The 15,292-nt window shown below is 35.5% G+C and overlaps 1 protein-coding gene across 14 annotated transcripts in view; it reads right to left on the bottom strand.

Annotated features, from left to right (window-relative positions):
• The window catches only part of LOC117315584 (cell wall integrity protein scw1-like), a 169,623-nt gene that overhangs the window by 34,401 nt on the left and 119,930 nt on the right, over positions 1-15,292 (bottom strand). For all 14 annotated transcript variants that reach the window (XR_004529722.1, XR_004529723.1, XM_033869835.1 and 11 more), the window contains exon 2: positions 3,834-3,911. Coding sequence is in view for 12 of the 14 variants with exons in the window: in XM_033869835.1 (XP_033725726.1) it covers positions 3,834-3,911 (78 nt within the window). In the remaining 2 variants the exon portion in view is untranslated. The remainder of the gene's footprint in view (positions 1-3,833; positions 3,912-15,292) is intronic.

The following is a 15,292-nucleotide window of genomic DNA, read 5'->3' as shown; positions in this document are numbered from 1 at the left end:
TGATTTTTGAGTTTCTGTTGTGAATTCCCAAACCCACACTTGAAGTATGTGGAAAAGGTTTAGCATTTAACAGATTAACTACATTACAAGTTCAACTTCATTTGAAAAACTGAAACTATAACTGAAATTAATTATGAGACTATTTTTTATTTAAGTAAACAATTTGAAAATAGTGGAATACTTATTATTTTCTTTTAATTAATTGATTACTCGTAATTCATTTATTTATTCATTTTTTGTTTTCTCATTTTACACATCACATTAACTTTTGTTTAAAATTGTTAAAAAAAAAGCAAAGTCTTCTGCAAACTTTGTTATAAACTGTAGAAAGATTGTTTTCTCATCTTCCACGTCAGATTAAATTTCATTCCAAATTGTTGAACACAAAACATGTAATGATGAACTTTACTCGCTTAATTTAGATTTGAATATAGCAGCATTTGTCCATTAATTATCATATAAATTCCAAAATTTCAACTTTCCCGTCAAATATATGCAATGAATTTAATGATCAATTTTATTCCTATCATTCAGATACAGGCATTTGTCCATTAATATTCATATCATATCAATTTCATCAATAAATTTTAACTTGAATTTTTTTCTTTGATTGCCTTTTTGATTAATTGATTGATAACTATGCTACTAAAGATGAAATTGTTGAACTAAAATCTAGTTTAAGGTATGACAGAGATTTAAAGCGACCATTTATATTTTAGGGGGGTAAGGGAGCTTTTTGGGCGATTTGAGGTTGTTTTTTTTCAATATTCACAAGATAAATATCAAGAGAAAAATATCCCAAGTTCCATGTTGTAACATATTCTATTGAGTGTAAAGCTACCAAGAATGATCAAAACGGACAATGGTTATCAAAGCTAGCACTAATCTAATCCCTATTACTGCATGAAGGCAATAATTTCAAAGACAAAATGAAATTTTCTAGACAAAGTGAAATGTCAACTGATTGACATTTCTATCTTATCCAAGCAGGAAGCAAATCCACACCATGCTTCCTGCTTCTGTGGTAGATTTCTAGGATCAGTAACATCACGATGGATGTCAGACTTTGGATTGGAATTAGACGAATGAGTGATTGACTGGGAGTTCTACTCCTCCTAATTAGAGAAGACGTATCTTACAGTCTATTTTTGGACAAAATAGATGAGTTCTCTCTACATTGTAACCTTTGTCCTCAACTTTTACAATGGTTTGTTCCAAACAAATAGAAGGTTAAGTTCATTAAGGTCATTTAGGGGAAGTAAGTTTGTTTAACCATGGAAACTAAATGTAATGTATATACACTCTCTTTATGTGCGAAAAAATCTATTATGTTCAGGAAATAAAACAAGGCCTAAAAGAGACAGGAAAGAAGAAAAAACACCTTATCAGCTTCCTTGCTTCAGATAACCATAGATTTTTCTTTTCCTTTTTCTTTTATCTTATTCCAAATGTCTGAGACTGAGCCAAATGTTAATCAGCGTCTTATCAATGCTTGCAGTACAGCATGAAGGCAAGTATTATCATGAAGCAGATCTATCATGGCCAGCAGGTCCAAAGGTTGTTGGTTTGCAGTTCCAAAAGTTGTCTTTGAAATTTTTTCTTCAAACACTGTTTAGTGTAGAATCTTATTTGAGAAACTAAACAAAAGATAGATTTTTAAACTCTATTTCCTTTAAAAAAGACAAGCTATCAAGGTAGAACCACCTGATGATAACAAAGGTATTGTGTGAGTTTAACATCATCATCCCTCTATCCCTCTCCTACCCCCTATTGTATAACACCAACCCTCTTTCCTCTACCCCTCTCCTACGTACCCCTCAATGCATCACGACCAACCCCCTCTCCTACCCCCTTTTCACATCAAACCAACCCCCTCTCCTACCCCCTTTTCACATCAAACCAACCCCTTCTCCTACCCCCTTTTCGCATCAAATCAACACCCTCTCCTACCCTCAATGCATCAAGACCAATCCCCTCAAGCCAACACCCCCCCCCCCCCCCCCCCCCCCCCGGAAATAAATAACTCAATGTTAATTTCTCTGAGCTTGCTCCTGATGGGAAAGCTAGTTCAATGACCAACTTCATGTCTAATTAGAATGGTGGTCAACAAAACTAGATGTATTCAGTAAAACAAAATAAAATAATTGGATTTTGAAAAGAAAAAGGACTTTCCCTCAAGAGTATTTCTAACTTCCATAAATTCATCAATCACTCTATTCCAGTAACCCTATATCAACTTTATCAGGAGAATCTTAATTGGAATCCAACTATTGTAATGTCACAAAAATGAAAAAGGCAGAAAGGGTCTGAATTATATACTACATGTACATTAGAATTGTGGAGGACACCCACAACGTGTACTCAGGCCTATCTAGATAATGGTAAATTTTCCTAATTATTGTAGAGAAAACAACTTTCTCATGTAACAGTCGTACACAGGGGATGGTCCCAAAGATATGCTTCAAAGGCATCTGTAAAGTTATCTAAATTGGACATAAGTTAGACGATACCGAAAATATCCTACAGTGGAACCAACATTCAGGATTTCTTTACGACAGACACATAGATTTTTTTATCTTAAAATAACTAGTAGCGTACAATCTCTTACAAATACAAGATCGCTTTCAGAAAAGGTGATGAGATTTTTAAACTCAATAAAAAAAGCAATTGTATAACAGTTAAATACGCTTTATAACTTCATCATCTCCTCCAGTAGTAAATATTTAATAAAAAAAACAAAAACAAAAAAAATCCTTGGGTTGTAAAATCTGAGGGCATGTGCACTCAAATCTAAATGTAATACGTATTTATATTTTTAAAAGGACTAAACGATGATATAATGGTAGATAGAACTGCTCTGCTCGTGTTTTTGGATTTCTTGACGTAAGCCAAGCGGTGTGTAGAACACACAGAAACACCATATGGCTGGATCTTCTCTACATATGTTTTCTTATCACTCCAATTAATCACTTAGCAGGTCAGGCTGTTTCTGCACCCATGATGCACAGACGAACCAGAATTGGAGACATATGTAATTAGACCTCACGTTTGCCCTCCCCTCCCATCCCCCAATCTATACTTCCTACCACAGATCTACCATCTTCCTCCATGCATTCTTCTCCCTCCAAATTTATCCCTATAACAGCCCTCTCACCAAAATTTATCCTCTACGTAGTCTTACCGATTCCACTCCCTTGCCGCAGAAAAAGACTTAATTTTTAACCCATCAGAGTCTACCTTCTATACCCAAAAGTTTGGTCCTTATTAAGTGCCCTCCAAAAAACCTAACACTCCCCTTCCATCCTCCCAAATCTGTTTTACCAGTGATTTTCAAAATAGTACCCAACACTGTGATTTCCCACTAACTAGGAGTCTCGGAGATTAACCAAATATTACTCAGCTAGGAATTTCCTGGTAACCTTGGAGATTTACCAAGGCTTAAACTCAACAAGATCAAAAGTTATATGAGGGAGTATAAAAAATTTTGAAAATTCAGAAAATTCTAATGATGTAAGAAATATGTCGTTAAGTTACAAAATGTATTACCAGGGTAAAACAATTAAGAATTTATTTTTTATTATTATATGACATGTTATCTGTTACCTGATATAAGAAATAAATAATTATCAACTACAGTCCGCACAATTCCCAAAGACTGTTTTTGGGATCACATTACGAGATATGCTGTTTTTACAAGATGTTTTGTCTGATAGGATCACTTTACGAGATTTGCTGTTTTTACAAGATATTTTGTCTGATAGGATCACTTTTACAAGATTTACTGTCTTTACAAATATTTTATGAGATACATTAAGTAAGGGTGACAATATTACCTCGTATGTCCTAAATAACAGGTATAGTTCTCTGGGTTTTGCATCCATTGGAAGACCACTAACAAACAGGGTCCGCACCTAAAGCAAAATGAAAACAAATATTTAACAGTTTTCAAACAATAACAATATATATAATTTCAACAGCCTTCTTTCAATTTAATTTTTTAATTAATTTTTTAACTAATTTTTTAATTAATTTTTTTTCTTTTGATGTAAAGGAATGGCTGCTGATAGAAGAAAAGTCAAAGTACCATTTCAATTATGTTTAATTTGAAGTGGAAATATTTCAATTGTCTGTAAATACAGATAGTCTCAATATACTAATTATCTTCTAGCCGAAAATTGAAAAAGATCCTAAGATGGTCTTAAAATTGAATTTTCCATATTTTGGAAACTTATTTCCATATTATATTTTTATGATGGCCTGTATGAACACATGGGTGTAGAGTTATAACGAGGAAATGTTAAAAAACTGGCGTCATGGTACTGTACAACACACAACTCTCTGATACCAATAATGGAACTAAACTTATCATTTATACTACAGTCAAACCTGTTATATGTGACCGCCCAAGGGAGGCAATAAAAGGTCACATATGACAGGTGGTCTCTTAATGCAGGTTCAGGCAACTTAATTAGCATAGTAAATGACATTGGGAGGAAAAACTAAGGTCACATATGACAGGTGGTCTCTTAATGCAGGTTCAGGTAACTTAGTATAGTAAATGACATTGGGAGGAAAAAACTAAGGTCACATATGACAGGTGGTCTCTTAATCCAGGTTCAGGTAACTTAGTATAGTAAATGACATTGGGAGGATAAACTACGGTCACATATGACAGGTGGTCTCTTAATGCAGGTTCAGGTAACTTAGTATAGTAAATGACATTGGGAGGAAAAAATAAAGGTCATATATGACAGGTGGTCTCTTAATGCAGGTTCAGGTAACTTAGTATAGTAAATGACATTGGGAGGAAAAAACTAAGGTCACATATGACAGGTGGTCTCTTAATCCAGGTTCAGATAACTTAGTATAGTAAATGACATTGGGAGGAAAAAATAAAGGTCATATATGACAGGTGGTCACTTTATTTAGGTGGTCACTTAGGCAGGTTGGACTGTATATTTATCAGATCAGTCACAATACTTAACTCATTGTCCAGCATCAGTCTCTTTAACCTCTAGCTGTAGTGTATAGGTTGACCCCGTCACTTATTACACTCTAGCTGAAGTGTATCGGTTGACCCGTCACTTATTACACTCTAGCTGAAGTGTATGGGTTGACCCCGTCACTTATTACACTCTAGCTGAAGTGTATCGGTTGACCCCGTCACTTATTACACTCTAGCTGAAGTGTATGGGTTGACCCCTTCACTTATTACACTCTAGCTGAAGTGTATCTGTTGACCCCGTCACTTATTACACTCTAGCTGAAGTATATGGGTTGACCCCGTCACTTATTACACTCTAGATGAAGTGTATCGGTTGTCCCCGTCACTTATTACACTCTAGCTGAAGTGTATCGGTTGACCCCTTCACTTATTACACTCTAGCTGAAGTGTATGAGTTGACCCTGTCACTTATTACACTCTAGCTGAAGTGTATGAGTTGACCCTGTCACTTATTACACTCTAGCTGAAGTGTATGAGTTGACCCTGTCACTTATTACACTCTAGCTGAAGTGTATGAGTTGACCCTGTCACTTATTACATTCTAGCTGAAGTGTATCGGTTGACCCCTTCACTTATTACACTCTAGCTGAAGTGTATGGGTTGACCCCGTCACTTATTACACTCTAGCTGAAGTGTATCGGTTGACCCCTTCACTTATTACACTCTAGCTGAAGTGTATGGGTTGACCCCGTCACTTATTACACTCTAGCTGAAGTGTATGGGTTGACCCCGTCACTTATTACACTCTAGCTGAAGTGTATCGGTTGACCCCTTCACTTATTACACTCTAGCTGAAGTGTATGGGTTGACCCCGTCACTTATTACACTCTAGCTGAAGTCTATCGGTTGACCCCATCACTTATTACACTCTAGCTGAAGTCTATCGGTTGACCCCGTCACTTATTACACTCTAGCTGAAGTGTATGGGTTGACCCCGTCACTTATTACACTCTAGCTGAAGTGTATCGGTTGACCCCGTCACTTATTACACTCTAGCTGAAGTGTATCGGTTGACCCCGTCACTTATTACACTCTAGCTGAAGTGTATCGGTTGACCCCTTCACTTATTACACTCTAGCTGAAGTGTATGGGTTGACCCCGTCACTTATTACACTCTAGCTGAAGTGTATCGGTTGACCCCTTCACTTATTACACTCTAGCTGAAGTGTATGGGTTGACCCCTTCACTTATTACAATGTAAATATTGTAACTCTCTAAGGTTGTCATGAAAATCATATTAGATTTTTTTTAAAGTCAATTCAATAAAACTCAGACATAATGAAACCTCATTGAAACAACTGTTATAGACAAGAGTTGTACCACTGTTTCTATTAATATCGATATTTCTCGAGATAATTTAACTCATGCCTAATGTTTGGGTACAAGATGATAAACAACTAACAGATATTTCAATCAAACACTTGAGTCCTGAATATTTACTGGGAACAAAAAAACCCAGCATCGACATTAATCGGATATGAATCAAAGTCACTGAAAAGCTTTCTTCCAAGATGCACAAAGACACAGAGTTAAACACTGACATGAACTAAGCTATTAAATCTTACTAAAACACACAGCATAACTCTGTCATCAGACCCTGCTAGCATTGTCTGGGCATTTATTACAAACATCGGCACTGACGTATTAATCAATGTCACAAAGAAGCTTTACTTAAAGACACAGTACACTAACAAGGGCTACATTAGCAAACCAAACGTAACACGAAACAACAGAGTCGGAATAAAACTGTCGTTCGCTAACCGACTTCTCCATGGCGATCCTTTTATTCTATATAATAAAACCACACAGTGTTCCTATAATTGTAACCGCATATTTTCGTTAATTGAGCGATAAACCTTCCAACAAGATAGGAGTAGATACACTATATAATACACCGCAGCTTTTCCTCTTTTGATCAAGTTACGATGAATACTCTCCAATACTTCACAGGAATTTGTCTTATACCCACATAACATAGTATCACGTGCTGGATCCACACAGAGCAAAACGAGACAATGACAGTTTCAGCTGGCAGTTTGATTACTGTTTTTCAAATTTTACCATAATTCATTCACATTGCAATACATTAGATGAATCAATTTGTCTTCAGATTTTGTAAAACTTTTCTGTTATCCCTTCCCATAGTAATACAATGACACAAAATAATCATGATTTTGCAAACTCTACCATAATTTCTACACTGATCAAATGATCATGATTTGTGAACATTACAATGTCCTTTCTATTGTTATCCTTAGATCATGATTTTGTGAACTATAACGTCATTTCTACAATTATCCATTCATCATGATTTTGTGAGCTTTACCGTAATTTCTACAATTATCCATTCATCATGATTTTGTGAACTATAACGTCATTTCTACAATTATCCATTCATCATGATTTTGTGAGCTTTACCGTAATTTCTACAATTATCCACTTTTCATAATTTTTTTAGCTGTATACCATAACTTCTATGATATCCACTCATCATGATTTTTTGAGCTCTACCATCATTAATATTCCAACTGTTATCCGGAGATTATGATTTTCTGAACTCTATAAATTCTACAATTATTTTCTTATCATGATTTTATGAACTGTATTGTAACTTCTAAACCTCTTATCCAGGGATGATGATTTTGTGAACCGGAATTCCCACACATTGTAACGCGAAGTTGTGGCAGTACCCCGACACCTTCCAATGATTACTTTACCTCGATGGTTTCCCCATCTGACCAATATAACGCTGCTCTTCATCCCCTCTTGTTCAATTACTTCCAAATTTGATTTAGAACACAAAACCCTAACTAGACAATTCACTGCGTTTGTTCCAGTACATAAAATGGTTTCGTGGAAAGACAAAAGAAATTATTCAATTATCTCAAGTCTGCCTAATTTGTAAGAGCTCATTTTGCTGCTAATTACATCTACAGTAGTTTTATATGGGGATAAAAGAAATACATGACTTTTGTACCATGTACAGCAGACACTATGTAGCAGGTGGTCAGAAGGTGGCATAGTGGATAGTGCACTTGTATTTCATCAATGCCAGCGGGGTTAGATTCTCTTGTCGGACATGAAAAGGTATGGGTTCATCTGCCCAACAATGTGGGTTTTCCCCAGGTATTCCAGTTTTTTTAGTACATTTTTTCTGTACTTTTTCTGTGCTTTATTTCGGTATGGGCTCCCACAGTATTGGGACCCTTTGCCCTCTTCCATCCAGGCCAACAAGAGTGGCTGTATTATAAGTTGATACAGATTGCTCCATAATGTTAATTAATGAAGGCTAAGTTATCATATAAATAAACGAATGCAACATCATTATTCTAATCGAACGGAATGATGAAAAGTACATGGAGTGATAAATATGCGAGTAATCAAAAAACACAAAAGACTTTTTCTTGGAATGATAAACAGATTTGCCTTGCTGAATTGAATCAATCACTAAAAGTCTGTGAATGAAAAGAAAGGGAAATGTACCAGGAAACCTAGCTTTGATAAATGACCAAAATATAAACATCTCCCTGAACAACAGAACACCATGTATGTAACACATTAAAAAGGAGATTTCTCAATACACTACATGTTTCAAAATTGATTTTTGGCACAATTTTCCCCCTAGAATGTAAAACAATGATTTTTTTTCCAACAGTTTACAATATTTTTCAAGGTTTACATGGAACAGCATTGTTGCTGTGGGAATTTTCATCCATTTTTCAAAAACAGATTAAGGTACAAATACCGCCTCTTGAGGATAGCTTAAGTCCAACTTATCCGCTTCAAATTTTCTTCTTCCTTCCTGGTAATGTTCTAAAATCCCACGAACATGAGCAAGGTCATGAAAAATAGATAATATTAAAAAAAAAAATATTGCAATATCCTGTTGCATCCACAGAGGAACTTTTTCAGGGAAATATATACATGTATCGTTGACTCCTACAATTCGCAAATGTAGAATTTTATCCAATCAGAAGAGGTTTTGATGCCTGTTCTACAGGGAGTTATATCAATGTTGAGTACCGAGTTTGGCAATGAGAACGACAAACAAGTAAATCGTCTTTACGTGATTTGAAATACAATAATATACGTATATCATGTTACACTGTCCCTCCATCGTAACACAATACAATTCTATTGTCCCTCCGCTGTAACACAATACAATTCTATTGTCCCTCCGCCGTAATACAATACAATTCTATATCAACGAACTCTATGTTGTAGTAGGACAACGGGGACAACATAGCCGTGTAAAATACTGAGTTTTATACTATCCTAAATTTGGGAAGATATTTCTGTTCTAATGTTTGAATTATAAAGAACATAGGAAATTACATTTTATCATGATAGCTTACTTTTGGTTCACAAAAGTTTGGAATTTGTTAAAACTGTTTTACCAAATCATGTAATAGAATAGAAATACAACATTTTATCTTATCTCCAGGCAACAATATCAACCAATTCCAGAATTTCAAAATGTTCTAAATTTTGAAGTCACAACACAACCAATTCCTGATAACACTAAAAATGGATGATAGAATTTTAGATATATATATGATTGGAAAATATTGCATAAAATAATATTTTGTTACTGTAAATTATGTATGGAAATGAAGGAAAACTTCCAATCATGATCAATTATTTTGTAATTCAGTTTATTCAGAGACAAGTTTAATCAACTGCTAAATGTATATCTGTGTCCCAGTTCCATTTGAATTTAATCAAGTAGATTTAAATAAATAATTAGCATTACTGTCATCTTAAGGCCAACATTAACTCATTAAATTGTGTGAAAGTGAAAAAACACACAATCTAATTAATAAAACAACAGAAATCTTCTTCCACCAACCTCAGGGAATACCACAACAATTTTATTTTCTTTCAAATTTTGATGGCGACTGTTGAAAATTGATCAGAATAATAACACTAATTTGAAAATGAGGATAAGTTTGTTTGTGTTTATTAATAAATAGCCTTCCTAGATCTCAAGAACAGTAGTCCCCAATGTTTGATTAAAAAATATTGATTTTACATTAAATGTTTCATGTCACTTCGGATTCTCTTGGGACTTTTCCTCCTCACGTATAGATGAATCACCTCTAGATGTGATTTTGCCTACTTTTATGAGATAAAAAACCCAAAGACAAATATAATGGTTTTTCGCTGTTTGCTTGTTTTCTGAATTTATCCCCCCATCAACCACCTGGGTCACCTTCATATTGTTCTCCTGTAGTAGCTTGATGGCTACCTCACTGATCAATATATCTGTCCATGGTCTTAGCACTTCCTGACCAGCTTTGGTTATTTAATATTAGCTATATTAGTTAAATCTACATAATCGTTGATGTTATTTAAGCTGTGTGTATTATATTTGTCTTTTTATTGTTGACAGATTTAAACTCTTGTAGCCAGGTTCCCAATATCATATTCTGTATAATATCAAACTATGTATTGTATATTCAAAAATAAAATATTGTCCCAATGTATAGAGATCTCACCACACCTCTGATCTTCCGAGTCTGAAATATGTGGTGCAATACCAACCATGATTTTCGTTTATTTTGGATAAAAATTGTATCGTAATTTAGTATACTTCTTCATTTTCCCAAAATATATAATCTTCAGGAAAAGGGATTCAACGGGTCCAAAATTTCTGTAATAAACAGATCATGGCTTGTATAGTGCTTTAACAGTACCTAAATACAGCCCTTTATACAATGTGTGATATTTTAACCTGATCTAAGTCCTCAGAACGTCGTCAGGGACTCCTTAACCATCGTAAAACAGCTGTAAGTCAGTGTGAAGTGGATAATGAATGTTTTTATATTGATAAATTGACAAAGTAAAAATAAAACTCCACTTCATAATAACTTGAAAATCTCCCTGGATTATGTCAAAGTCAAATCGTAGATCAGACATCACAAACTTTAAAGAGAAAGAGTTATCTAAAATAAAATATTCGTCATTATATCACCCAACGAAATATTTTAATACGTATATCAACAGACAGCCATCTTGTATCACTATGGTGATTGGAGTGTAAACTAAATGCTCGGCCATCTTGTATATCACTATGGCGATCGGAATACAGCTTTACGTGAGAGAGTTATAACACAAACCGTAACATTATCCTACAGTTTATATAAGTATCAAAGTAATACGTTACAGGTATACATTGATTATATCAATGTTAATTAAGCTATTTTAATTTTTTTTTTTTACATTTACATTCTTTAATTGACTTTAATTGACTTTAATTGACATACTGCCAAATAAGGAAATATGATTCTCTCATTTTTCCTAAATCAGCTTTTGGTTTTGATTAATGTTACAAATTTGGTATCAACATCAGATTATTGTTTGGATATCAAAAGAAAACAGAAAAGAAACACATAAGGTAGATAGAATTAAGCTCTATAAGTGTGAATTAACATGACTTTAGTCATTATTATACACAGTCTATCTTCAATTTAGCTTGTCCGATCCTGTATTTAGACTTATTGTTGACTTAAGTATACAACAAGACAGCCAGTCTTCAGAAAACAGTACAATGGACTGACGGATGGACGATGGATGGACGTACTACAAGTCAACAGAAAGCTCTTCACCAAAGACAATACTTTGGCTCACAAATGATAACATCTATTTCAGACAAGGGGATCTAAAATAAAATTAATGATCACTGACAATTCCGTTGGTTGCCGTGTAAAATTCCACCTGTAACAAAGACCGGTCTATAAGTCTCCCTTTGTGAATTTTAAATTACACTCTGGAGACCATTGTGTCGACCATTCGTGTTATTTAATTTAAAAATTCATAACACCTAGCCATCACAGAGGTAATATAATAAAATTGATTGGTGGAGAATCGTTTCCTACCTGTTATCAGTCTATCTCCCTATCTATAGGACTGTATAGGAGTCACTTCTATAGAAAACAGGTTATCAGAAAGTCAATACTATCTCAATTAACTCACACACATTGTCAGAATCACTCATTCAAAAGACAGATCTCTTGTAAACAAAATTTTATCTATAGTTTATTTAAATACTTAACAGTTGAAGACAAACTTGGATTATAATTTGATAAAGTATGATTATCTAGATATCCGACGATACTGTAGAGTTTGGAATTGACAAATATCAACAAGTGAAAGTTTATTTAATTTTGAAGATTTTCAAAACAGCACAGCATAACAATGCTGGTCATTTCTCATGAGTATACGCATACATCGCAAATGTCACCAACAACTTCATTAAATTCCAATCGTCATCACCGTCATCTTAATCATCTACTAAAGGCAATCATCATCATTATCACCAACGCTATCACCATCATCAATTGATATCATTGTCATCGTCGCTCATTGAAGAGAAAATGTCATCATCAGCATCATCATCTTCATCATCATCCTCAGCAGCAGCCGCCACAGCAACACAAGCAATTAAGACTTGAAAATATTTCAAATACATATTTCTATTTTATAATTTTGTATATAGACCTGTTTCAACACTTTCAGACCTTTCCTGGTAGTGATTGTATAACTGTGTCATTACAATGATATAACTTGGCTGGTCGGCTGGCTGAAATTCACATAGGCGGCCAGGGTATGATTCCTCGATCTTATGTGAAAATGTAATATATGTGGTCACCTGCCTGACCACCGTGGGTTTTCTCTGGGTACTACGGTTTCCATGGTTTCCACCCGCAGTAAGACCCCTCACTCTGTTCCATCAGGGACACAGGCGCCTGTGATATAACTTGTTTCGTAACTGTTGTAAAGTAGATTTACATTACAGTGATCTAACATTCAAATGCCTATTCAATCCACTAGTGACAGACAACATTAGCGGTCAATTTGATTCCGGCCACCATCACCACTATATCATTGACCACACCTGAAAGACACTGCCCTGTCAATAATAACAGGAAGATCATAGACTGACCACTGACCGGACAATATGACATGTTTGATGACCATTCCATAATAAATGATCTATAAAATTGGTATATAGATGAAAATGTAAAGGGCACTGCTAGTAAGTATTGGCAATTTATTAAAGGGACGTATGTCTATCAGATCTGCTTAATGACCAAATGTTTAGGTGACCAGAGTTAGGCAAACTGGGGGTCATAATTGATCAAAAGAGTTGGGCAAACTAAAAATGATGGCTCATAGTTAAGTGAAATCTCTCGTCACCAGAGTTAGCAGGCTATATAGATCATCAGAGTTAGGCAATCGAATCAAAGAAATAAGGGAGCACCTATCTAATAAGAAGTTAGAAATCCTGCATTACCCGGACATTCCTAGTCATAAAGTTAAGGCAACTCTGTGATGACATCCGGCAATTCTGAATGAAGTAAGGTGTGGTTCTGATCCTATCACAGCCAATTAAGATTTTGAGGTGAGAAAGCGGTAATACCGAAAAAAAGTTTAGTACACTCTCATTGGGCTGACCCAAGATAGGCTACTAATGCGTAGGCCAATCCCTCGGAAGTGGACCCCTCGTTATAGGGTAACAAGAGTTAGGCAAACAGGTAAGCCAACTCAAACAGCGATCTGTCACTCAAGTAAGGATATGTTTTCATCATACCTATCTATAAATATATATATATTTTTTTTTTTTCAAAACATCACACACCCATCAAGTACAGTATATATACATTATATAGAATTTTTGCGTGAAGCACAGGATAAATACACTACAGCATTACTAGGTTCAAAATGATTAATTTCAAACGCGAATCACAAATTGAAAAGTTGGGTTGCCTTTTATAAATAACATGTCTGTGTTATCCTTTTATATGATATCTAAAGTACTCTAAATGGGAAAATGTTAATTTAAAAGTTACTTGGTACATAAAACCTTATCCACATAACTGTATATATGTCATTAAAAGAGGAAATGAAGTGAGAAATCTAAGGTAATGTCTTGTCCCCCGGTCGACAGCCCATTTCATGTAGTACAGGTAAGACAGGTGTATATGTGTATGTATTGAACTTTCGTTGCTTGCATGACATCTACGCTATGCTGAATATTCATGGCTGTAGTAGTGCTGCTGTATGTAGGGCCCTTTGTCATCTGATGGAATTGAAGCACGCGATCCCGGCCTTGCGTCTCATTACATTGACCTAACATGTTATACGTGTTGTGAGCACTTCACGCCACATCAGATATACAAATAAACTTCAGACCTGAGAAGGTTAAATTTCATATTGTTTCACTTCTTGATCGAAACCTTTTCCCAAAAAATCTTGTAAAAACAGATGAAAGTGATACGATTCATCCCGTAAGTTATCAATGAAATAGTTATAACAATCATGTATCATATCTCCATCATCAATTTATCCATCAATTGTTTATAGAAAATCATCAATGTGTCTGAATGTTTATGCATTCCACATGGCGGATCAATCTGCACTACATCCCGACTCAATGTACCACGTCCAGACTCATGTACCACATCCACCGTCCAGACTCATGTGCCCCATCCACTCCTACTCATGTCCAAAATCGAACTTGGCCCTGTAAGGACCCCTGACCCTGTAAGGACCGTGACCCCTGTAATGACCCCTGACCCTGTAAGGACCCATGACCCCTGTAATGACCCCTGACGCTGTAAGGACCCATGACCCCTGTAATGACCCCTGACCCTGTAAGGATCTGTGACCCCTGTAATGACCCCTGTAATGACCCCTGACCCTGTAAGGATCTGTGACCCCTGTAAGGACCCCTGTAATGACCCCTGACCCTGTAAGGATCTGTGACCCCTGTAAGGACCCCTGTAATGACCCCTGACCCTGTAAGGATCTGTGACCCCTGTAAGGACCCCTGCATAACTCATTAAGACTCAGGATTGGTTTGTGTGTCAGAAATAATCATAATTCAAAATTTTGTTTCACATTAAAAATTGAAAAAGAAATAATAAATGCAATTCAAATGACAGCTCCCCAACACCAACCACCCCCACTCCAAACACTCCAACTACCCTGACCAAAAAATAAAATTCAATAAACTCTAAAAGGAATGTCCGTGATCGTGACTGCAATTAGCCCCTGCAGAGTTACTGCCCCTGGGTGACTAGCGGAGCAGGAAATTAAGTCCATTGGAGCTGTAAAGCTCCTTAAGTAGACACTGGTTGTGATATTACAGACCATTAAGTAGGCTGGCTCATGTGTCCCCATCTACCTTTGAACTAGTGAGAAAATCTAGGATGTATGCCTAGTTATTATCAGGGAAAATTGATCACATTTAAAATAGCATGTATATAATGATGCCATGTCTGG

Source organism: Pecten maximus, chromosome 17, assembly GCF_902652985.1.
Source record: "Pecten maximus chromosome 17, xPecMax1.1, whole genome shotgun sequence".
Taxonomy (NCBI): domain Eukaryota; kingdom Metazoa; phylum Mollusca; class Bivalvia; order Pectinida; family Pectinidae; genus Pecten; species Pecten maximus.
Note: the sequence above shows the minus strand (reverse complement) of the source record. Positions and strands in the feature narration are given on the sequence as shown.